Source organism: Miniopterus schreibersii (assembly GCF_964146895.1).
Source record: "Miniopterus schreibersii genome assembly, chromosome: 13".
Classification (NCBI taxonomy): domain Eukaryota; kingdom Metazoa; phylum Chordata; class Mammalia; order Chiroptera; family Miniopteridae; genus Miniopterus; species Miniopterus schreibersii.
In genome coordinates, this window is record NC_138113.1 from 52,195,638 (window position 1) to 52,220,788 (window position 25,151).

Here is a 25,151-nt window from a genome sequence, read left to right on the forward strand (position 1 = left end):
ATGTGCTTTAATAGCAGTCCAGTATTTTAGGTGATGTCTGTAGCATTAGAAAGCATTGCTAAATTGGAAGGATGCTTTGGGCACATGTTCCTGATTTTCATTTACTCTTCCTCAAAATGACTTACCCAAACTTGTTGACAAATGATGATTATTCCAGGGAAGCAAATACTACATGTGCTCTCATCTTTTGAGAATAGTTTTGCCCAATTGGATTTCAGTAAAAAGAGAGTCCTTATTGTTAAGGACAGAACTAAGTTTTTAATAATACTTTTCTGACTGTTTTTGGGTTGTAAGCACAATATCTGTTTTTATTTTCAACTGGAGTAGAGATGTAGCTTTGTACTTGCAACTGTGTAATTTATGTAGTATTTGTATGTATCTATAGAGGTTAAAGCAAAATAAATAAGTAATAAATTTTTATATATATCAAGTTAAGTTGAAAGTTCTAAAAGAAGATATATATGAAACTTCATTTGTCTTCAAGAACCAAGTGTGATCGTGTGCCCTAGTATACAGGGTGGGGCAAAAGTAGGTTTACAGTTATGAGTACATGAAACAAAATTTATTCTTGTATTATTTATTTATTAATTATATTATTTTCCATACAACTGTAAACCTACTTTTGTCCCCAACCTGTATTCAAAATACTAGGGGATTGTGAATCATTTAATAGGAAATTATAACATGCTAGCTCTATTGAAAAATAGTTCCAAAGATAATGAAATTGTGTATTTCTTGCATACTTAAAATGTTTCTTTTTTATGTCAGCATAATTTTCCACTCTTTCTTTGTCTTTAATGAAAACTTTTATTTACAGAAGAGGAAGAAGAAACTGAGGATGCTGGACTGGATGACTGGGAAGCTATGGTCAGTGATGAGGAGAGAGAAAAAGGTAAATAACTCGTAAGCAACTGTTGGTAAGTCCAGTGGTTATTAGAGGTGGATATAGTTAAAGGAATAGTCAGTTTCCTGGTAATGACCACCATATGAGCTTTCCCGAGGGGAGAGACCAAGTTTTGCTCTCTCCATTGCCCTGGTTCCTAAATCGTCATGTGTATCCCATTTCATGAACCTGTGGTTTTTCAGAAGGTCACTTGTAAAATAGTTGCCTGGGATTTAGAATATGGTTTTTCAGAGTGATAATGTTATAAATGAGGTTAAGTTATTAAAGGTAGCCTACAAAAAGCCCCTTTAACTTAAAATCTAATACGAATAATAGTATAGTTCCTAATCATTATGAATAAAATATGTCTTGTTTTCTAATTACTTTCTATCTTTTATTTCTAAAATCAACTTTCTTTGAGTTTAATTTGCTGGCTTTTTTCCTTTTTGAAATGTATATTTGTCTCTCTGGTTTTTCAGTCTTTCCCCCGCCAATACATATTTTTAAAATAATAAATTTTTCTTTAGGCATGGCTTTAGCCACATTCTACAGGTTCTGATATGTTGATCTTTTAAGTGTACATTTTGATACATATTAACTTTACCAATCATTCATTTAGAAGTGTATTTCTCAATTTTCATAAGTGGGGACTTAACTAATTATCTTCTTGTTATTTCACTGTGATCAAAGATTATACATGGTTCTGTCCTTTGCAGTGTATTGAGATTTAACTTACAACCCAGAAAATAGTTGATTATTATAAATGTTTCATATGTGGTTGGAAAGAGCTCATATCCTGCAGTACTTGGGTGTCTTGTTCACTGTGTTTAGTAAAGTTTGCTGATCATTTTGATTAAGTCTTTTATGCTATTCTGAGTTTTTTCTGGTGTGCTTTTTCTGTTACTAAGTATTGTGTCAAAAATTTCCCACGATGATTGTAGATTGTCTGTTTCTCCTTGAGTTGGGTCAACTTTTGCTTTCTATATTTTGGTGCTATATTATTAGGTGAGTACAGTCTTATATCTTTCTAATGAATTGACTCTTATTGATATATTGTTTATTCATATTATATTTATACTTTATTTTGTATTTTTTAGCAATGCCGTTTGCTTTAAAGTCTACTTTATCTGATATTATTTAATATAGCTACATAAGCTTTGATTTACATGCGCTTTTTCTATCTTTATTACTTTCTGTATCCTTAAACAGCATGCAGTGGAGATTTTTTTCCTCCAGTTTGTCAGTCTTTATTTTTTACCTAGTGCACTTAGCCCATTACACCTAACATATGATGAAATTAATGAAGTATATTGGTTTTATATTTATCATACTAAATCCTTCTTATTTGTTTTGTCTGTTTTTCCCTCTCCTCTTTCTAACTTTATTTTAGATTGTGGGAGTCTTTTCATTAACATTTTTTCCTCCTGCTGTGAGCTTGGAAGTTTTGTACTTTTTCACTTTTAGTGTTAATCTGAAGACTCTTAACATGGATCTTTGAACTATCATTGTCTAATGTTACCATCTTCCCAGACAATGCAAAGACCATTGAATGAATATCTGAATAACATTTACCCAATTCTCAATTTATATGTTACTGTTCTAATTTATTTTAATTTTCCTTTTTAAACCCCATAATACCATATTACTTTTTCCAGTCAATATTTATTTAAATTTACTTAAATTCTTAGCTTTTTTGTGCTTAATTTCTTCCTGCATCTCTGACCTTACATTTGGGGTCATTTCTTCCTGCCTAAAGAACTCCTTTTAGAATTTCCTTTAGTATGAATTTGTTAGTGAGATATTCCATTTTTGCTTTTCTAAAAATATCTTTTTCTCATCTTCATTCTTCAAAGGGTATATTTACTGAGTGAGGGGTTCTTTGCTAAAATTTTATTTACTTAGAACTTCGAAGATGCTGTTCCCTTGTTTTGGCTTCCATTATTTCTGTTGAGAATTCCAGTGTGAACCTAAATTTTACACGTGTCTGGTTTTCGGCAGTTTTATTATGATGTGGCTAGGGTTGATTTCTTTTTATTTATTTTACCTGTGGAGCTTTATGAATGTATGGCTTTATGTTTTTATCAGTTTGCAATGCTATGAGCCATTATTTCCCTTCAGGTATTCTAGTTATGACTAGATAGACCTTGTTACTGTATCATTGCATTATATTTTTTCCTCTTTTCTGTATGTTACATCTTATTGAGTCTCCATGGTTTATTTTAGATTGCCTCTTCTTCTAAATGTTTTAATTTTTACTGATTTTTAGATAGGGAGAGAAACATCGATTTGTTTTTCCACTTAGTGAGGCATTCATTGGTTGATCTTTGTATGTGCCCTGACCGGGGATTGAACCCACAACCTTGGCATATCAGGACGACACTCTAACCAACTGCGCTACTTGACCAGGGCTAGATTATAGGTTGTTCCTTCTGAACTGTCTTCTGGTTCATTAATTTTCTCCTTGGGCTCTTTGTCTCCCCTGTACTTTTCAGTTTTAGAATTTCCACTTAACTATTTAATGGTTTTATTTACTTCCTAAAAATTTTAATCTTATCTTTTGCTTCATGGATGTTAGAAGCATAGTCATTTTAAAATTTTGGCTTTTTTTTTTTTTTAAATATATATTGATTTCAGAGAGAGGAAGGGAGAGGAGGGGGAGAGAGACATAGAGACATCAATGATGAGTCATCATTGACCGACTGCCTCCTGCACACCCCCAACTGGGGATTGAGCCCACAACCTGGGCATTTGCCCTGACCAGGAATTGAACCGCAATCTCCTGGATCCTAGGTCAATGCTGAACCACTGTGCAACGCCCAGCCGGGCTAAATTTTGGCTTTATAACTTCAGTGGAAGGGGTATGCTGGCTTTCGTCACGTGAACTATTTTCTCATGTCGTTTGTTATTTTTATATATTGTGCTAGATATTATACTTGTAAAACTGTAGAAATAGTTTGTGGTCAAGGATTTTTTTTTCTTCCTCTAGAAAGAATTTCTTTGTACATCTACCAGGAGTGAAGTAGGAATAATAAACATTAGTTAACTATTCAAAATTTAGAATTCAGAGAATCCTGAAGTGTTCTGCCAAGAATGGGGAGGTTCTGTTTACTTGCTGTTCACCCTACTCCTGCAGTGCAGTTCTTCAGGACTTCACCCCACAGTAAAGGTGTTAAACAGTGTTCGGCCACTTTGCCCGGAATCCTTGGTAGGCCTGAACTCGCAGTGCCTCTAGTCACTGATGGCTAGTGAGAGCACTGCCAGCCTTTGAACTGCCTCCTCCAGAGTCAGCACATGACCCCCAGGGGAAAGAAGGACTGGGAATGCTCGTCATCCTGGGTTTCTGCCCTCATGTCCTGGCTTAGTAATGTCTGTCCTTTTTGATTACCTTACTCATGGATGAACATGTTAAATTTTCACTTTAAGTAGCAGTCTTCCTTGTAGCATGTAGATAAACACTTTGCACTTATGATGCATGAAAGTGTTAATTTGGAATTAATGATATAATGTTGTCTTAATTTGTCTTTAAGGTCTGTATTATGTTGATGGGAATCTCCTTTTTAATTTTCATTTATTCTAAAATCTCGTTTTTCTGAAAGAAGGAAACACAGTGCATATAGAAGTAAAAGAAAACCCTGAAGAGGAAGAAGAGGAGGAGGAGGAGGAAGAGGAGGAGGAGGAAGAGAGCGAAGAGGACGACGAAGGAGACAGTGAGGGCAGCGAAGCTGAAGACGACGATGAGAAGGGGTCGGATGAGAGAGAGGCGGGGAGAACGTTAGATAAAAAGCCAAGTAAAGAAGTGAGCTCAGACTCGGAATCTGACTCTGACGATGATCGAACTAAGGAAGAAAGGGCTTATGACAAAGCAAAGCGGAGGATTGAGGTACTTGCTTTTCCCTTTCTCTGCTCCTTCCCTCCGTCCTCGGTGGTCCTGAGAACTGTGCTCCACAACAGGGGCAGTCATTGAGCAGCACTTACTACTTGGAGTGGTGTCTTGTCCAGCTCTGTAAGTTGGACATAATGTAACCCAAGGACCTCACCCCCTTACCCAAGTCAGCCGGCCGCCTCCTGCTTTTCCTGTGCGCTCAGAATCTTAGTGTGCTCTCTGAGGGATGGTTTCCAGGCGTGCAGAGGTATTCTGAGCATGGGCCCTCTACTTAGAAACATTGGCTAAGTGTCTGCGTTGCTTGTGCAGTTAGCCACTCTGAGGCATCTGATTGTGTCCAGGTAAATCTGATGGGCCAGTGTGGCTTCTGGCTATTCAAGTGCGCATACCTAGAAGACTTAGCGGATGTTTCCTACCTAATCAGTAGGTTTCAAGGGAGAGTTTTCTTCAATTATGTCAGCTTGCCGTAAATAATACGCTATAAAAACTAGTTTGCTTGAGGAGGCTAAGCTGTTTTAAAGCTAAAAGCTATTTTAGCTTTCCTTTTTGTCTTTTCATGAGTAATTCTAAGTTTTCAATTTTTAAAAACATACCTATATCAGTGTTTGCCATTTCCTTCTGTAAAGTCCCAATAGTGATACATTTTCTGAATTTCTAAAGGTCTAAGGACTATTGTTGTAAATTGGGGTTTCTTAACCCCAGCACTACTGAGGTTTTGGAGCCAGGTAATTCTTTGGTGTGGGGGGACTGTCCTCTATATTTTGGGATGTTGAGCAGCAGCATCCCTGTCCTCTACCCACTAGATGCCAGTAGCCTCCTCCTCCTGTCCTCTGTTTGTGACTCTGCATCTTCCTACACCACCTACTCAAGCCAACTCCCTTGTTCTATACCCATGTGAGAGAGTTTGTTCTGCGTTTGAAAATTTAAAAACAAGCAAACAAAATGGGTATAAAGCAGAAAGCACAAGTTTCCTCATTATCTCACTCCCAGACTTGTTCATAGTTCTGTGTATGTGCTTTAAGTTTTTAAAAATGTGTAATTGAGCCCAGCCAGGCGTGGCTCAGCGGTTGAGCATCGACCTAGGATCCAGGCGATCAGGGTTTGATTCCCGGGCAGGGCACATGCCCGGGTTGTGGGCTCTATCAATGACTCTCATCATTGATGTTTCTGTCTCTCTCCTTCTCCTTTCCTCTCTCTGAAATCAATAAAGATATATTAAAAAACAAAAAAAATGTTTACTTGAAAGTAAGTTACATAATACATTTTGGAGAGATGTATTTTTTTTACATAACAAAATGCTATGGGTCTCTTAGCTCAACACAGTTTTAAGCAGCTTTGTTGAGCTATGGTTTACATACGACAAATTAATTTGTTTTAGGTGTACAATTCAGTGATATTTTATAAATTTATAGTTGTGTAACTATCAACACACCTTAACTCTGGAATATTTTTATTACCACCAAAAGGTTCCTTGTGCCAGTTTACAAGTCATTCCTCATTCTTAGCCCCAGGCACCTGCTAATCTACTTTGTCTCTGTAGATATCTTTTCTGGAAATTTCATAACAGTTCAATTCTGTAATATGTGGTCTTTCGTGCCTGGCTTATTTCACTTGCTCTGTTCCTTTATGTGGTAGTTATATCAGTACTTTGTTCCCTTTTATTGCCGAATAATGTTTTGTTGTATAAATATACCATATTATATTGTTGTCTATTCACCAATTAAAGAACATTTTAGTTTCCACTTTTTGGCTGTTGAGAATAGTATTGTTATAAATATTTGCATATGAGTCTTTGCATGGAAATGTGTTTTTATTTCTTTTGAGTACATTCCTAGGAGTGAAATTGCTGAATCATATGGTAGATTTGTCTTTAACTGCCAAAGTATATTCCATAGTGGCTGCATAATTATAGATTACCCCAGTTGAGTGTTCTAGTTTCTCTACATTCTCCATAATAGTTGTTACTGTTCATCTTTTCAATTTTTAGCCATTCTAGTATGTGTGAGTAGTTTGTCTTATTGTCGTTTTAAGTTATACTTTCATGATCTTGAGTATTTCTTCACGTGCTATTGGCCATTACTGTGTCTTCATTGGTAAAACAGTAATTCATGTTTTTGTCCATTTTTAAATTTTGCAATTTGACTTTTTATTATTGAGTTGTAAGAGTTTGTTTTTGTGGGGGTTTTTTCATCTTTTATACCCATTGGTTGTCAAATAATCTTATTCTTTCCTTTTTTAAAAAGATTTTTAAAATTTTTATTGATTTTTAGATAGGAGGGGAGAGAGAGAGAGAAACATTGATATGAGAGCAACCACAGCATAGGCCCTGACCGAGAATCAAACCGGCAATCCTTCTGTGCCCAGGGTGATGCCCAGCCAACTGAGCCACACCAGCCAGGGCTGTCAAATAATCTTTAATTGAAATATTTCCCTTTGTAGTTCTTAACTAGCCAGACATTCCACTGCACCACTGTTGATGTCATCTATGATGTCATGAGGGTGGCAGCCATCAACATTGCAACCCAAGATTTGGCAGTCCCTATGATCTCTTTAATGGTTCCAGAGAGTTCTCTTGCAGTGTTGACAGTCTCATCAGAAGTGATATTTCCACTGTTGTTTTGGTGGTTTTTTGCTTCATTCTGTCTCTGGATGGTCGTTTGAGAGCTTTGATGATTAGGTCAGAAGCAGAAGGTACTACCTCAGTCTGGGCCTGTCTGTTCTGAATGGTTAGTTTCAGTGTAATTTTTAGACCCTTCCAGTCACCGGTTGCTTTGGCGATGTCATCATCAACATTTTTGGAGACCGACCCATGGGGCCCATATTGGGGGCAAGGGCAGGTGTGGCACCCACTTCCCCATTGGAGTGGAGCTTCAGCAGCAGAGGTGGCTGGTGTGGGATGGACACAGATTCCAGACCAAGGAAGGTTGGACCTAGGCCTCCACAGAGCTGAAAGCCTTTTTGTTTTTTAATAGTTTCTTTGAAGTGCATGATTTTAAAATGTTCATGACATCCACTTAATCAGATTTTTCTTTTGTGAAGCGTGCTTCTGGTGGCGTGCTGAAGAAATTTTTGCCTGTCCCAAGGTCATCAGTATTTTGTTCTTTTTCTTTTCTAAAAAATTTATGCTTTTAGTTTCTTACATTTTTAATTCTGTGTTTTGTTTTAAGGTAATCGTTAATTTTGTAGATTGATCTTGCATCCTGCAACTGTACTGAAATTTTTTTTTATTCTAATAATTTTTCAAGGGTCCTTAGAATTTTCTTTAATTGGTGTCACGTTGTCTATCAAAGGACAGTTTTAAATCTTCACTTCCAGTCTTACTGCTGCTCATATCTTCTTCTTGCCTGATTTCCCTGGCTAGGACAGTGCATCGTTGAATAGAATACTGCCTTGTTCCTAGTCTTTGGGAGGAAAGCATTCAGATTTTAACCGTTAACTATAATGTTAGTTATCCTTTATCAGGAATTTTTGAGGAAATTCCTTTCTTTCCCTAGTTTGCTGAGGTTTTCTATCATGACTGGATGATGGATGCCTTTGTAAGACTATTGCAATTTTTTTTTTTCCTTTTCAGTATTAATGTATTCATTATTGGTATTCAAATGTAAAACCAACCTTGCATTCCTGGAACAAATCCCACTTGATAGAGGTATGTAATCCTCTTTATGTGTTACTGGACTTGGCTTGTAATATTTTTTTGAGGATTTTGTGGTACCCAGGAGTGATACTTGTTAGTAGCTTTCTTGTCATATAATGTGTTTGTCTGGCTTTGGTGTCAGTTTAATATTAGCTTCCTAGGATTAGTTGGGAGGTGTTTCTTCTCTGTCTTTTGTAAGCGTTTGTGAGGGATTATGTTATTTATGGTTTTAAATGTTTGGCAGAAGTTACTACTAATGTTCTTTTTATGGGAAGATTTTATAATAACATTCAGTTTCTTTTTCTTATATTATTTGTTATATTTTCTTTTTCATCTTATGCTCAATAATTTTTGTCTTCTTGATAATTATTGTGTTTTACTTAAGTTGTGAATATAAAGTTGTTCATAGTATCCTTCAATCTTACAAGTTTCTGTTAAGTCAGTAGTAGCATCTCCTCCTTTATTCTGATTTTGGTGATTTGTGTCTCCTCTCTTTTTGTCTAGCTAAAGATTTTCCATCTTTTTGATCTCTCAAAAACCCAGTGTTTGGTTTTCTGTTTTCTCTTTAATTGCTCTTTTTATTATCTTTATTATTTTTTCCCTTTAGTTTAGGCTTAGTTTTCTCATTTGCTAATTTCTTAAGATGATAACTTAAATTATTGATTTAAGACTTTTCTAATACTCTTAGGCACTTAAAATTACAAATTCTCCCTAAGTAATTGCTGTAGCTGTATCCCATAAATTTTGGTATGTTTATTTTTGTTTTCATTCTGTTCAAAGTATTTTCTAACTTCTTTTACTATTTCTTCCTTGACCCATGTGTTATTTAGAAGTACATTGTCATAATTTACAAATGTGTGGATTTCATTATTTTCATTCTGTTGTTAATTCTAAATTCTGACTGCTGTGGTTGGAGAACTTACTTTGTATAGCTTCTGTCATGTAAAAATAATTAAAAGTTATCTTATCCCTTAGCGTATGGCCTTTTCTGGAAAATGTCTCTTTTGCACTAAGGCAGAATGTGGCTTCTGTCAGTGGGTCTGGTGTTTAGTTCGGTCCATTTGGTTGATAGTGTTCAAATTTTCTGTATACATACTCATTTACGTGCAGTTTTTCTTTCCATTACTGAGAGTGGGTTATTCAAATTCCCAAACTTATTGCGTATCTTAATATTTTTTGTCTGGTATTAATATAGCTATACCAGCTGTTTTATAGTTCCCATTTGCATGGTATGTCTTTTTCAGCCTTAGCACTTTCAGTCTATCTGTGGCTTTGAATCTGAAGTCTCTTGATAACAGCATGTAGGTGAATTTTGTCTTCAGTCACACAATCTGCCTTTAAGGGTATTTAATTGATTCACATTTAAAATTATTAAGCATATGGTTGGACTTTCTTCCCCTTTTTCCTATTTGTTTTTTTACATATTGCATGGCTTTTGGTATCTGTTTTAAAATTTTTCTTGGTGTTTTTATAAGAATAGTTTTTTGATTTTTAGAGGAAGGGAAAGGGAAAGAGAAACATTGATGTGAGGGCGCAACATCGATTGGCTGCCTCCTGCATGCCCCCGACGGGCTGGAGCCCACAACCCTGGCATGTATCCTGACTGGGAGTGGAACCCGGAGCCTCCTGGTGCAGGAGTTGACACCCAGTCAGCTGAGCTGCACTGTCCAGGGCTTAAGTTATTTTCTTAATGGTTGCTCTATGCATTATAATTTGTATCTAATCTACTTCAGATTATTAGTATCTTAATTCTAGTAAAATATGTAGAGACTGTGTTCCAATATAGATCCATTCTTTCCACCTTTCTTTGCACTGTTACTGTTACATATGTTTACAAATGTTATAAACCGAGTAAAACAGTGGTGTTATTAATGTCTTACTTGACCTTATATCTTAAAGGAATTAAGAGAAAAAAGGAGAAAAATACATTTAAAGCATCTTAATATTAACCTAAATATTAACTTTTCTGGTACTCCTCATTTCTTTATATAGATCGTTTCTGCCTGTCATTTTTTTTCTACAGTTTAGCTCCAGCCCGTCCCTCACCCTGCATTTGTGCTGTTTGTAATATTTATTACATCTTTATACAGGGTGGGGCCAAAGTAGGTTTACAATTGTTCGCATGAAAAATAAATAATAAACAAGAACAAACTTTTACATACTCACAATTGTAAACCTACTTCTGTCCCACTCTGTATATTATTAGCTCAGCCATGCAACTTTAGAATTATTATTTTGTGAAGTTATCTTTTAAATCCGTTAAATGAAGAAAACAGAAAAAGATACATTTTCACTGTCTTTTATATTTATTACATAATGAGCGATTAATTACATTGCTCCCTTTTTCTTCATGTGACGTTAGCTTTGACTTACATCTGGTGGCCCTTCATTTCAGCCTGATTAACTTCCTGTGTTATTTCTCATCGTGCCGATCTTTCAGCAGTAAGCTCTTTGTCTTTTTAAGTTTGGGAAAGTGTCATTTCACCTTCCTTTTTTAAGGATAATATTGCTGCATGCAGAATTTTTGCTTGGCAGTTTTTTGCCTTCTAGTTAGCCCTTTGATATGTCATCGCATTGCCTTCTGGCCTTTATTGCTTCTGACGAAAACTAAGCTATTAATCTTTTTCGAGTTTCCTTATAAACAGTGAGTGGTTTTTCTCTCGCTGTCAAGATTTTCTTTTTGACCTTGGCTTTTAAAACAGTTTAACTATGTGTCTTGTAGGTATCTTTGTAATTATACTGCTTGGAGTTTATTGAGCTTTTTAGATGTGTAGATTAATATTTTTTGTCAAAATTTGGAAGTTTTTTGAATTATTATTCAAATCTTTTTTCTGCTTATTTCTCTGTCTCTTTTCCTTCTGGGTTGGTTGCCGCCTGCCCGCGCCCTGACCTGGGCCGGGGATGGAGCCGGCAACAGAGGTACGTGTGCCCTTGGCCGGAATTGAACCCAGGACCCTTCAGTCTGTGGGCCGACGCTCTAACCACTGAGCCAGACCAGCTAGGGGCTTAACCAGCTAGGGCTTGATACCATCTTGATGAGCCATTCCTTCTTTCTTTTAAACATGGTTCCCTTTAGTCTTTGGAACATACTCATAGTAGCTGCTTTCAAGTCTTTGTTAAGTCCAAAATCTGTCTCTCTCAGGGGCCCATATTCTGTTGACCACTTTTCCCCATTTGTACACATACCACACACGTCACAGTTTCCTGTGTCTTTGTATGTCTTATAAATTTTTGTTGACAAGTGGACATTTCAGAGAATATATTATAAGCAAGACCGAATCCCACTGACTCCCTACAAATGTGGTGATTTTAGTTACTTCTGTTTATTTGCTTTTGGTGAATCCTGTGGACTAATTCTGTGGAGTCTTTTTGGTTCATTTTATAATTCTTGTTTTTATCTTTAAGCCTTGCGTGTGGGTTAGCGTATTTTAGTGGTCAGCCACATGATTTGTCAGTTTACTAATCCACTCTGGATTTTACTTCATGCATTGCAAGGCTTTTGTTGAGCCATGAACCAGTAACTCACTAAGGACTTCTCTGGACCACCAGCAATAAGTAGGATCTTATCATTGCCTTCCTTGTCTTATTCCACAGGCCTCTCTGTTGAATTTCTGACGGACCTTCCCAGTCATCTCTTGCTCCCCCAGTATTGAGACCTTAGTCTAGTTGTGATTTTAGCCTTATCTCTGTTTGCCATTGAGATCACTATAATTTTTTATAACACTCTAACGTATGGAACCCCCGGCCCCGTCGCTTATACCACTTCTACCCCATGGAGCAGTCGGGGTGGGGAGTGGGATGGTGCAGCTCCAGACTAAAACTGCACAGGCTTCCGCTGCTCTTACTTATGGTCAGTAGATTTTCTTGAATGAAATGTTTCTCAATTTGTTATATGCCTTTGGCCAATTTCTAAAGTTTTTTTAAGTGGTTGTTTTGATTACTTTGTCTAGTTTTATCTTTTCTTTTTGGGGAGAGGATTTGCTGAGCTCCTCATTCCGTCATTCAAGAAGTCCTACCTCAACGCTTTTAATAGCCACATACTGTATTTCATTTTATAGAAGGATTCTGTTTTAACTTGGTATCAATCTGCTTGGTCTGCCATAATAAGATACCACAGATTGGGTGGCTTAAACAACAGTAGTTTATTTTCTGACAGTTCTTGAGGCTTTGAAGTTCAAGATTAAAATGCCAGCAGGTTTGTTTTCTGGTGGGGGCTCTCTTCCTGGCTTTCAGATGGCTGCTTTCTCACTGAGACCTCACGTGCCTTTCCCCTGTGTGTGCTTAGAGATTGATTTTTTTATTTCTTCTCCTCTTGTAAGGATAGCAGACCTATCAGATTATGACCCCACCCTTATGACCTCATTTAACCTTGATTATGTCCCTTAAGGTCCTCTCCCCAAATACAGTCAAATTTGCGGTTAGGGCTTCAGTGTATGAATTTGGGAGAGATACATTTCAGTCCATAACAAACTTCATGGTTCTCAAACCTTGCTGCATACTATCATTGTCTGAAACTCACCCCATACTTCCTAAGTAGTTCCATTGTGGATAGGGGTCTGTACCTATAGGATTCTATGCAACCAGATATGTATCATCACCCTTCGGTATCGGGGACACTTGTGAAGAAATCCCCCACTAAAGAAGATTAAATGGTTACTAATTTTCACTATTATAAATAGTACTGCAGTGAACAAACTCTGTTGTACACATGCATCTTTGTGTACTTGTCATGTCATTGTTTCAAGACAGATACTGAGAGGTAGAATTTCCGAGTTAAAATCTATACTATATTGCCTTCTAGAAAATTTTAACACTTTAAGTAGGCAGTTTCCACCATATCAGATCCAAAGGTCAAGATGTTCACATTCCAGCAGTAAAAATATGAAGCTCATTTATTGCTCTTTGCTAGTAAATACTAGCACCTCACTTAGACATTTTAAAACGTTCTTTTCATTGCACTTTCTATAGAAAGATCCAGTGTCTAGTGGTAAAAATGAAAGTAAAGAGTTCCTACAAAAATGCTTTCTAGATGGAAAATAGTATTGTAAGTGATACTACTTCAGAGTTTGGATGAAAGTCTTTATCTCATTTGAATGGCAGCTTTGTTACCCTGGAAAGGTCATTTGAAAGAACTCCTGGCATGTGTTTTTATTTGGTTCTCAGAAAGTTGAAGTGTTGAGGTAAATGCTACATTGCTGTTCAAGGACAGACTTTCTTGTGCTTAGTGATACATTAGGAAGGTAGGAAGTGCCATTGGATATCTTAGGCTGAGGCGTAAGTAAACTTTCTTCTAATTGATAGGTTTTATAGTGTTTGTACACTGAACAAAGTTTTGAAATAAATTGCTTTAAAATGTTTTACAACTTTGAAGTTCTAATAAAGCATTTAGAATGCAAGAGTTTACCTCTTTTTATATAACCCTGCCACATAAGGTAGAGGTCATAGTGAATAGTAAACATGGCAAAAAGATCAGTTTCTTTTCCATTCATTCTACTCCATTAAATTAGCCATGTGCAGAAGTGTTTCGAAGCTTGAGCCAACGCTTCACATCATTGGCATTCATATTGACAGAGCTACTCTAAACCAGGCTGCTGCTTGCTCCCCGGTATTGTGATGGGAATTAGATTCTAACGTTCACGTTGTAATGTGCGATTACGTGTAGTTTAATCCAGAAAGAACTGGGATGAGGCTGTGGCATTCTCTTGTCAAGGCAAAATCATTTAAAGAAAAATAATGATAGGGGTTAAAATAATATTTCTGAGTTTTTTTTTCCTTCCTAGAAACGACGACTTGAACATAGTAAAAATGTAAATACAGAAAAGTTAAGAGCCCCTGTTATTTGTGTACTTGGACATGTGGACACAGGGAAGACAAAAATTCTAGATAAGGTAAGAAAATGCTGTTGCTCATTGATAGAACTTTTTAAATAAATGAATGCTACTGTATGAAAAGCTAATGTAAACCATAGCACACCTGTGGAATTCTCTTATTGTATACAATAAATATGTTACTACTTTGCTTCTTTTTGCATTTTGAAACACAAATCTGAATATGCTGTCGTACCCCAGCTCCGTCACACGCATGTACAAGATGGTGAAGCAGGTGGTATCACACAGCAAATTGGCGCCACCAATGTTCCCCTTGAAGCTATTAATGAACAGACTAAGATGATTAAAAATGTGAGTATACTGTATTTCGTGTGTTTTGATTTTTAAAAAATGATATAAACTACAAACATAGGAAAAAAGAATAGAATACTATATGCTCACCATTTATAATTAACATATATGCCATTTTACCCTATTTTGCCTCAGATCTTTCTTTAAGCAATAAAACCTTAGATATTGTAGGATTCATCACATTCCATTTCCTTTCCTCCTACTCCCTCATATTCTGAGGTTAGTATATTCTTCCCCTCCATTTTATTTATATATATGTATAAATATATATATTTATACATATATATGGGTGTGTTTATTGATTCCAGAGAGAGGAAGGGAGGGGGAGAGAGAGGTAGAAACATCAATGATGAGAGAGTCATTGATTGGCTGGGGATCAAGCCCACAACCCAGGCATGTGCCCTGACCGGGAATCAAGTCTCGATCTCCTGGATCCTAGGTCAATGCTCAACCGCTGAGCCATGCTGGCTGGGCTCCCCTCCATGTTTTAATACTTTTACCGTAGATTTCCATGTTTCAAAATTGAGTTCCACCCTGGCTGGTGTGGCTCAGTGGTTAGAGCCTTAGCCTGCACACCGAAGGGTCCTGTGTTCGATTCCAGGTCAAGGGCACATACCTGGGTTGCAGGTTTGATCCCCGGACCGTCAGGGCTTGTGTGGAAGGCAACCAGTTGATGTGTCTCTCTCTCTCACCTCAATCTCTCTCCGCCACCCATCCTACCCTCCCTCCACACTCTCAAAATCAATGGAAAAAATATTCTGAGGTGAGGATTAACAGAAAAACACACACTTGTCTTTAGGCCCTCCCCTGCTCCTTTCCCGCTGTTGGGTTAATTATATATGCTTTGTCCTCATTTTCTCTGCTCGGAGATATTCCATCTGCTTATGCCAACTGCAACTCAGTGAAGACCACACGAGGTTAGCGTAAAGCTTCATGTACCATCATGATTAATGCAGGCGCCCTTTGTGTCTCCCATGCTGGGGGATGGAGCCTTGCCAGTTCCCTCAGAAGCACTCTATGCCCCTTTCTAATCAGTCTTCTTCCACCCAGGAGTAACTGCTAAAGAAATCTCTACCTCTTATTGTGTTGATGGTTGCAAAATGTTGATATTCCAGTGCCTTCATCCATCTTTATTGGGTTACTTCTGTAGAGAAACTCTGCCTCATCTACTGTTTTGTTACTTGGTGATACTATGTGTAGGAAAGGCAGAATAAACATCTGATACTTTCCCTTTACCCACTTTCAGAATAGTGACCAAGTTGGCTTGGTTTTATATTATAAACTCTTGGATTTAAACATGTTATTGTGTTTTAATCCGTTCCAGTTATTGTGCTGAGATAGTCCCATCTTGGCCCAGTGGTTGGCCCCTGAGTCCTTTTGATACAATTCATAGTCTTACTGGTCTTCTGTTGCATCCAGCCTGTCTGGTACAGCAGGATGTTCCAGGCGTTTCTTAGACATGACTCGGTCCAGACCTGGAACTGGACCTTGCTAACAATTCTCCAGTTCCATTGTCACAGAGCAGGTCAAATCGGTAAATTTAGAACTGAGAAGCAATAACTGACTGACACACAGCATATGTTATCACATACTAGTATCTCCCTTTGTCCCTTAATTAGTCTTAGCTCTTTATATAGAAAGGGTCTGTGAGCTTGTCTCTCCAGTTTTTGTTTTGTGTGCACATGCTTTATGAAGCTTGTCATCTGGTAGGTTCCTTCTTTTTATTTTTTAATCCTCACCCTGAGGATATTTTTTCCATTGCTTTTCAGAGAGAGTGGAAGGGGGACAGAGAGAAACATCAGTGTGAGAGAGACACATTGATTTGTTGCCTCCCACACTCTCCCCAACCGGGGCTGGGGATCAAGCCTGCAACCGAGGTACTTCCCTTGACCGGAATCGAGCCCAAGGCCCTCTGATCCACAGGCCAACACTAAGCACTGAGCCAAACTGGCCAGGGCTCTGGTAGATTCCTAAGGAAGGAGTAATGGCAATAATATTCCTTGAGTTTTTTTAATATTGAGGAGTTACTTGTGACCGTCAGTTGGCTACATACAAAATGCTTTGTTCACATTTTCTTAAGTATTTTAAATTACTCCACTTTCTTCTCACACTAAGTATTGCCCTTCAGGTTGATCACAAGTTGGTTTTCATCTTTTAAGTAACGTCTTTTTTCATCTTGGTGTTGATTCTGGGTCAGTTTTCCAGTTGCATGGTCTTCCATTTCAGCATGTAGTTTAAAATCTTTATTTTAGGACAGTTTTCTTGAGTTACAGTTTTTTAAATTTGGTATTTAAAATTTATTTTGGTTGTATTTTACCTGATATTTCTGTGTCATTGGGGAGTTTATTCCACCAGTTTTCAAAATACATTTAACAGCTTATTCCACCAGTTGCCAGGACTTGAAATCTGCTGTTATTTTAGAACATAGTTGAAGAGCATGACTTTTTAGGCCTGTGTTAAAGTTCTCCAGAGAATCTTTATGTGATAGTTACAAGTGTTCGTATTCCAGACTCTGCGGTGGAAGTGGTTATAGTCCTTGGTGAATGTTAACTCAGGACCACCAGGATGCAGATTTAAAATGTTTACGTTTGAATCATTTTTTAACTAGATCAGGAGATAGGATTTTGAAGAAATCATTTGAAGATTGTCAAAAAGTATAAGTAAGCAAAGTAAAAAGTGTTTTGCTGGTCAGTGCTATTCTTTAGCCTAAGAGAATGTCTCGGTCAGGCCCATTGTAATTTTTCCGTTTCATTTATGTGCTTTTATCCAGAAAATCAGATGTGATTTTGAATGAAGCAGAATATGAATTTATTCTTTACTATTTTAGATTGATGTGATAAATTTTCTTTAAAACATACTTGAGATATTTTTCAGAGTTTAGAATAGTTTAAAATTGCACCAGAGAAATTTCCCAGATTTTGAGAACCTCTTACGTGTCAGTTTTTTATAATCACTCTCAGATGACCACACTGTCATTTATTACTAGTACTCTGCTCAGATTTATACTACCCCATAGTTTTATGACCTTAACAAAGGGAATGTTTTCTTTCTTTGTTTTTGTTTGTTAATCTTCACCCGAGGATATTTTTTATATTTTAGAGAGAGTGGAAGGGAGGGAGAAGGGGGGGGGGGGAATATTTATGTAAGAGAGAAACATTAATCGATTGCCTCCCACATGTGCCCTGGCTGGGAATCGAACCCGTCACCTTTTGGTGTACAGGACTATGCTCTAACCACGGAGCACACCGGCCAGGGTGGAAATATTTTATTTTTTGCTGCAAAATTCCTTTTGATATTAATGAAAATATTTACTGTTGTGCTTCACTGATTGACTCACTATTTTCAAAATAGTTCATTTAGAAAAAAAGTAATAATTTAAAGTTTTCATGGCAAATTGTTTGTAAATAAGCTTTTATTGTTATGGGCTTTCTTAAACTCTCCACTTGTCCCCATCTTTTCTAGTTTGACAGAGAGAACTTACGGATTCCAGGAATGCTGATTATTGATACCCCCGGGCATGAGTCTTTTAGGTAAGAGCAAATTGAGTCTTTTTTCCTCCAGCAAACTGCTTGAAACTGAACTGCTTGAAACCGTTGAGTCTAAAAGTTCAGTCAGTAAGAAAGTCTGACTAGTCCTTAATCTTTGGGCAGTATTTTGAGATCCGTGGTTTCTACCTCAGAACTCTAGGTAGTTATCTTCCTCTGTGCCTTACTGATTTAGTGGTATTTTATTTTGATACTTGTTTTTTAAATAGAGAAAAGAAGAACAAATTGTAATACATACATATACATGGTCTATCTCCTGGGAAACCCCTCACAGGTGGAGTTTACCTTGATGCCTCTTGGCCATCCATGTTTCTTAGTGCAAAAGCCCTTCGTCAGTGAAACTGGCAGAAATATTGGAGTTACTTCGAGAACTAACTCATTCCATCTGGTGTCAGTTTGCTGTCAGATAAACGTTTGGCAAGTGAAGGGCTAATGAATGCCACTTGAATTTAATGCATGTGCTTCATTTTGTTCTTTTTGTTTAGGTTTTACAAAGAAATTAAAATACTAAGTTTCTTTAAGTAAAAGTTAATTTCAAGATGTCTATTTATGTATCTTTTTCCCTCTTTTCAACAGTAATCTGAGAAACAGAGGCAGCTCTCTTTGTGATATTGCCATTTTAGTTGTTGATATCATGCATGGTTTGGAGCCCCAGACAATTGAGTCTATCAACCTTCTGAAATCTAAAAAATGTCCCTTCATTGTTGCACTCAATAAGGTAAGCTCTGCTTCTGAAAAATTAAATTGTGAAAACATGCTTTTTAGGTTTTTTGATTAAAAAATATCTTAGTATAACTTTCATGTAAGAATACATTCTTGGTAAGTTCAACATATTTTGACAAATTTATACACATACTCTTCACCACCACCATCCAGAATATAGACCAGTTCCATATGCCCAGAACATTCCCTTGTGTGCTTTTACAGTCAGTCTGTCCTCTTCTCCACCAACCCCGAACAGACACTGATCTTGCCGTAACTGTAGACTAAGTCTGCCTGTTGTATAAGTTCATGTTATACAGTGTGTGATCATCTCAGTCTTGCATTTCTCACTACTCATGTTGTTACAGAATTACCCACGTTGTTGCATATGTCATAGGATGTTTCTTTTTATTGCTGAGTGATATTTTATTGTCTGAATAATACCTCACTTTATTCACCTGTTGAAGGACATTTAGATTGATTCTAATTTTAGGTTATTAATGATGGGGCTGTGAACATTTGTACAGAATTGCTGGGTCATATGGTATATGTATGTTCAACTTTGTGAGAAAATGACACGTTTTCCCAAGGGGATTGTACCAGTAGTTTTACATTTTAACCTGCAGTGTTTAAGAGTTCCAGTTTCTACACATTCTTGCTAACTTGTAGCCATTCTAATAAGTGTGTAGTGCTAAATCATTTTAATTTGCATTTCCATGTTGACTAATGGCATCAAACATCTTTTCATGTGCTTATTTGCGACCTGTCTTTGTGAAGTATCTATTTAAAATCCTTTGCTCACGTTTTATTAGATTGCTGTTTTAGTGTTGAATTTTAGTCTCTCACATATTGTTGATATAAGTCCTTGCTCAGTTATGTAGACTGCAGATATACTCTTGCAGTCAAAGACTTTTTTCATTTTCTTTATGATGTGTTTTGAAGAGCAAAGATTTCTAATTTTGACAAAACCTAATTTATTTATTTATTTTGGGGGGGGGGGAGAGAGAGAGCGTGCGCTCGAGAACATTGATTGGTTGCCTCCTGCATGCTTCCTGCAGGAAGCAAGCAATCACTGTGTCTCTCTCTTATTGATCTCTCCTCCTTCCCCCCCCCCATCCCCGGGCAGAACTGAGGGCAAGGTATAAAGACGTCCCATATAGCCCTGCATCCACACATGGGTAGCCTCCCCCTTATCAACACCCCCATCAGAGTGCTAGGCTGGTTATAGTTGATGAAGCTACATTAACACACCATTATCCCCAAAGTCCATAGGTGACATTTGGGGTAACTCCTGTACATTCTGTGGGTTTGGACAGATGTATATGACATGTATTCATCATTATAGTGTCATACAGAGTAGTTTTACTGCCCTAAAAATCCTCTGTGCTCTACCCATTCACCATCCCTCCCCCTCATCCCTGGCAACCACTGATGGTTTTACTGTCTCCATAATTTTGCCTTTTCCAGAATGTCATATAGTTGGAATCTTACAGTGTGTAGCCTTTTCAGATTGGCTTCTTTCACTTAGCAAGGTGCATTTAAGGGTTCTTCATACCTTTTCTTGGCTTGATAGCTCATTTCACTAAGCAATAAATAGTACCCCGTTGTCTGTGCACCAGTTTAACCATTACCCACTGTTTCCAAGTTTGGGCACTTACGAATAAAGAGGCTCTAAACATCCGTGTGCAGGCTTTTGTGTGGATAAGTTTTTAACTCCTTTGGTAAGTGTGATGGCAGGACCCTATGGTAAGAGTGTTTAGTTTTGTTAAGAAACTGCAAAACTGTCAAAGCGGTGATACCTTTCTGTATTCCCATCAGCAATGAATGAGAGTTCCCATTGCTCCACATCCTCAATTTCGTCTTGTGTTTTGGGTTTTGGCCATTCTGATAGGTGTGTAGTGTTACCTTGTTTTAACTTGTGTTTCCCTGGTAGCATAGATGTGGAGCATCTTGTGACGTGCTTGTTTGCTATCTGTGCATCGCTGGTGGCGTCTGTGGAGCTCTTTGGCCCAGTTTTAAATTGGGTTCTTTGTTGGGTTCTTCATGTATCTCGGATACTGGTTTTTTAATCAGCCGTGTTTTTTTGGATATTTTATCCCAGCCTGTGGCTTGTCCTCTTACTATGTTGACTTACTCTTGCACAGAGCAGAAATTGTTAATGTTAATGAAACTGGAGCTTCTCAGTTCTTTCTGTCCTGGCAGGAGCCTTTGCTGTTGTATCGGAACCATTATTATTAACACAGTCAAGGTCATCTAGGTTTTTTCCTCTATTATCTTAAAGGAGTTTTAGAGTTTTGTATTTTACACTTAGGTCTGTGGTCCATTCCTAGTTGATTTTAGTGAAGGCTGTCAGGTTTTTCCAGCACTGTTGCTTACTATTGATATTTTAAATGTCAGACTAACCTTGCACTACTGGAATAAACCATGGTCATGATCAGTGTACTTGGGCATGATATATTTTTCCTCTATTGCTAGATTTGATTTGCTCATTTTTGTTGCAGATTTTTAGGTTCATGAGGGATTTTGGTATGAAGTTTTCTTGTAATTCATTTTGACTTGTTTTGATATCTGAGTAATGATGGCCTCATAATACTAGTTAAGAAGTATTTCCTCTACTTTCTGAAAGAGTTGTGTAGAAATAGTGTTTCCTCTTTAAGTGGTTTATAGAACTCATCAGTAAAGTCTACATCAGCTTGGAGTTTCTTAAGTTGGTGTAGTTTATTTAGGTTTTTTATTTTTATTTTGTCAGTAGAGAAATTTGTCTTTTAAAGAACCAGCTTTTGATTTTATTGATATTCTCTTTTGTTTGTCTGTTACTGTTTGTCATTGATTCCCAGTGTTATGTCATTTCCTTCTTTCTACTTTCTTTGTTTTCATTTGCTCTTCTTTTTTCAGTTTCTGAAGGTAGAAGCTTAGATCCTTGATTTGTTTTTGTTTTTTTCTGACCTAAGCATTTAAAGGTATGCTTAGCACTGTTAGAAGCCTTGCTTAGACGTGTTGTGTTTTTATCTGTTAGATCAAAATATTTTCTGAATATTTGCACTTAATATAGAATTCTAGGTTTAAAAGATATTTTTTTCCTTCATCATCATTGCTTTTTGGCTTTTATGTTTAGTCATTTTTTTGTTCCCCCATATGTAATGTATCTTTTTTCTTTGGCTGCTTTTAAGAGTTTTTAAAGGGTTTCATCAATGAGATTACATAATAGTTTTCTTTACATTTATCCTACTTTGATTTTCTTAGATTTGTGAATTTCTAATCAATTTTTTTAAAAACTCATGGTCGTTATTTGTTCAGATATCTTTCCACTCTTTTCTCACTTTCTCTTCTTAAAGTGTTTGATAGAATTATCGGGCTTTTCAGAACTTGAGTTACTTCTCTTAATGTTGTCCTGTAAGTGACTGAAGTTTTTTTTCTCTTTCTGCCTTTCATCCTGTCTCTCTGTATGCTTCGGCTGGGATCATTCTTTACTGCTGTATCTTCAAGGTCACTAATCTTTTCTTTTGCAGCATGTAATTTGCTTTTAAGCTCACTTAGTGAATTTTTCGTTTCGTTTCAGATTTTACATATATATATACATATTTTAACTACAAGTTTCATGTTTTTTCCTTCAAAGTTGTATATATACTTATACATAATTTAAGGACCTTGTATGCTAATTTTATTATTTTTATCATTTCTCGGTCTATTACCACTTGCTGATTTTTCTCCTATTGGTCTCCTTTTTTATATTATCTCCCTAGACTGAGCCACTTTTTAAAAAACTATTAAATCATTTTTGTCTCTATATCCACTTATCACTCTTTTGAAAAGTGAGGGAAAATAGATTTGATTAAACAGATTAAATCCTAATTTGAGCAATAGAACAATTAAAATGTGCTATTCTCTGAGATCCAATTATTATTTTTTATTTTTTGTTCTCCTGGCGATGGTCCTTGCTGTAATTAATCCTTGTTCCTGTGTACTATTAATCCAAAACTGTTTTGGAATTCCAACAACATCATGATGATGCCAGGTCATTCTAGCATCTTGTCTTTTGCAAACAAATGGCTGCTTCTCAGGGACCAGCCAGAGGCTGATGGGCAGCATGGACCTCAGCAGTTTCTAACTTAAGAGGACATGAGTTCAGCAGGTTTTCAGGGGCTTTGGTGCAATAAAATATGAGTAATTCATACTTCTGGATAAATATAATTTACATGAGGGTTTTCTGGAGCTTTTGTTAACCTTATTAAATGTTTTCTATGAAAAACTCTTCAGATTGATAGGCTGTATGATTGGAAAAAGAGCCCCGACTCCGATGTGGCGGCCACTTTAAAGAAGCAGAAAAAAAACACAAAGGATGAATTTGAGGAGCGAGCAAAGGCCATCATCGTGGAATTTGCACAGCAGGTGAGAGCCGTCCCTTCCTTGTGACGTGCCTTTGTCATCTCATCAAGCGGTGCTTTCTTTCCTTACGCTCTTTGTAATAAAATCGGCACTTTTCCTAATGCTGGTCTTTTCCCTTCATGGCACTTAGTGGTTTCCATTTCCCCTTATCCCTTTTCCTTCGTAAATCAGAAAGCACGTAGTTCGAATGTTTAAATTTTTAAAACTGAGTTAATTGGGAAGAAACTGTTTTCCTGAAACATAATGAGCGCCTAGGATACGCATGACCTTTTCTCAGGCGTTTTGGCAGGTTTCAGAGTGAGGAGCCATTTGCTCACGAGCTCCTGGTCGGTTGGGTGTCCCTGTTCTGGAGACCGCCCTCCAAGCTTGGCCACGTGGGATGATTTTGCTTGTTGTCTTCAGGGTTTGAATGCTGCTCTGTTTTATGAGAATAAAGATCCCCGCACTTTTGTGTCCTTGGTACCTACCTCTGCACATACTGGTGACGGAATGGGAAGTCTCATCTACCTTCTCGTCGAGCTAACGCAGACCATGCTAAGCAAGAGGCTGGCGCACTGCGAAGAGCTGCGCGCGCAGGTGATGGAGGTGAGTTCAGCTTGGCAGTTCGACGCCTTTATCGTTCACAGCGTGTTCTTGGGTGGGGACGTTTACTACTTACTGTTAGAGTTAATCAGTGTGGTGCACTGTAGCATATATTTCACTCCCTTTGCAATCATGTCTCTTAGGTTAAGGCTCTCCCAGGAATGGGCACCACTATAGATGTAATATTGATCAATGGCCGTTTGAAGGAAGGAGATACAATTATTGTTCCTGGAGTAGAAGGGCCTATCGTAACTCAGATCCGAGGTCTCCTGTTGCCTCCACCCATGAAGGAGTTACGCGTGAAGGTAAGCCGCGGTTGTCGGCGGTGACGTGTGGGGACTTGTTGCATTGGGAAACTGCTAAGGTCCCTTCCTCACTTTGAGAGCTGCTTGGCTCACTACACACACACCCCTCTTCGCTGTATTTCAGGTCTTCATACAGGAGGGACCAGCCATGCGCATGGCTCCATGTGAAACCTCTTACCAAGCTTTTCTGAGTAATTTTTCATGAACTCTTTTTATTGTGAAATAAGGCATTCATACAGAAGAGTACACAAAACATACAAGAAAAGTTTAACAAGTTTTTAGGAAGCAAACAACCAGATCAAAGAAAAGAGTGCTGACATGCCAGAAGCCTTCTGGGCACCCCTTCCTCATCTTAGCTCCCTCACCCCCAAAAGTTAACCATGCTTCAATTTCTATGATAGTAACTAATATCCTTGCTGTTCTCATTTATAGTTTTCATAGCTGAGTGTGCCCCTAAAAAGTATTTGGACTTAATATGAGTAGTGTTATTCTCACGGTTTCTTTGTGTCCTGCTTCTTTCAGTCAAAACAAAGTTAAGGTGTAGCCATGTTGTTGCCCCTGACGCTCACCTTCATTGTTGTGTAGGGGCCGTTGCACAGGTACATCGTGGTTTATTCTATTAGGAAAGCATAGGCCAGCTCCAGTCCCACATTCCTGTTGCCGACACTGCCACTGCTGGGAACGTGGTTGAATAGTCCCCTGGTGCAGTTCATGGGTTACTCCAGGGTGTGTATAGGAGTGGACTGTGGAGTCATTGCTTAGGCTTAGCTCTGATTTCACTGGGTGTGGCCACACTGTTGTCCACAGTGAGTGAAATATGCTGTACTTCGAACTGTGTCTGTTATTTCACATCTTCATCAGCCCTCGGATGCTGTCAGATTCTTCCGATTTCCCCCATTCTGGTGTCTGTGTAGCTCATTGCTGTTTCAGTTGGCACTCACCTGATTGAAACATGGTTGCCCGTTATTTTGTTCATTGACATTTGAATTTTTTTTTAATTGTTTTTAAATATATATATCTTTATTGATTTCAGAGAGAGGAAAGGAGGGGGG

General features: G+C 37.6%; 1 protein-coding gene across 2 annotated transcripts in view; it reads left to right on the forward strand.

Annotated features, from left to right (window-relative positions):
• Positions 1 to 25,151, forward strand: part of EIF5B (eukaryotic translation initiation factor 5B) — a 60,973-nt gene that overhangs the window by 28,655 nt on the left and 7,167 nt on the right. The window contains exons 9-17 of one of the 2 annotated variants that reach the window (XM_081156960.1): positions 818 to 892; positions 4,480 to 4,763; positions 14,181 to 14,288; positions 14,469 to 14,579; positions 18,042 to 18,109; positions 18,701 to 18,842; positions 23,084 to 23,215; positions 23,615 to 23,797; positions 23,938 to 24,099. In XM_081156960.1, coding sequence (XP_081013086.1) covers positions 818 to 892; positions 4,480 to 4,763; positions 14,181 to 14,288; positions 14,469 to 14,579; positions 18,042 to 18,109; positions 18,701 to 18,842; positions 23,084 to 23,215; positions 23,615 to 23,797; positions 23,938 to 24,099 — 1,265 coding nt within the window. The remainder of the gene's footprint in view (positions 1 to 817; positions 893 to 4,479; positions 4,764 to 14,180; positions 14,289 to 14,468; positions 14,580 to 18,041; positions 18,110 to 18,700; positions 18,843 to 23,083; positions 23,216 to 23,614; positions 23,798 to 23,937; positions 24,100 to 25,151) is intronic. The other variant, XM_081156961.1, reaches the window with a different exon arrangement.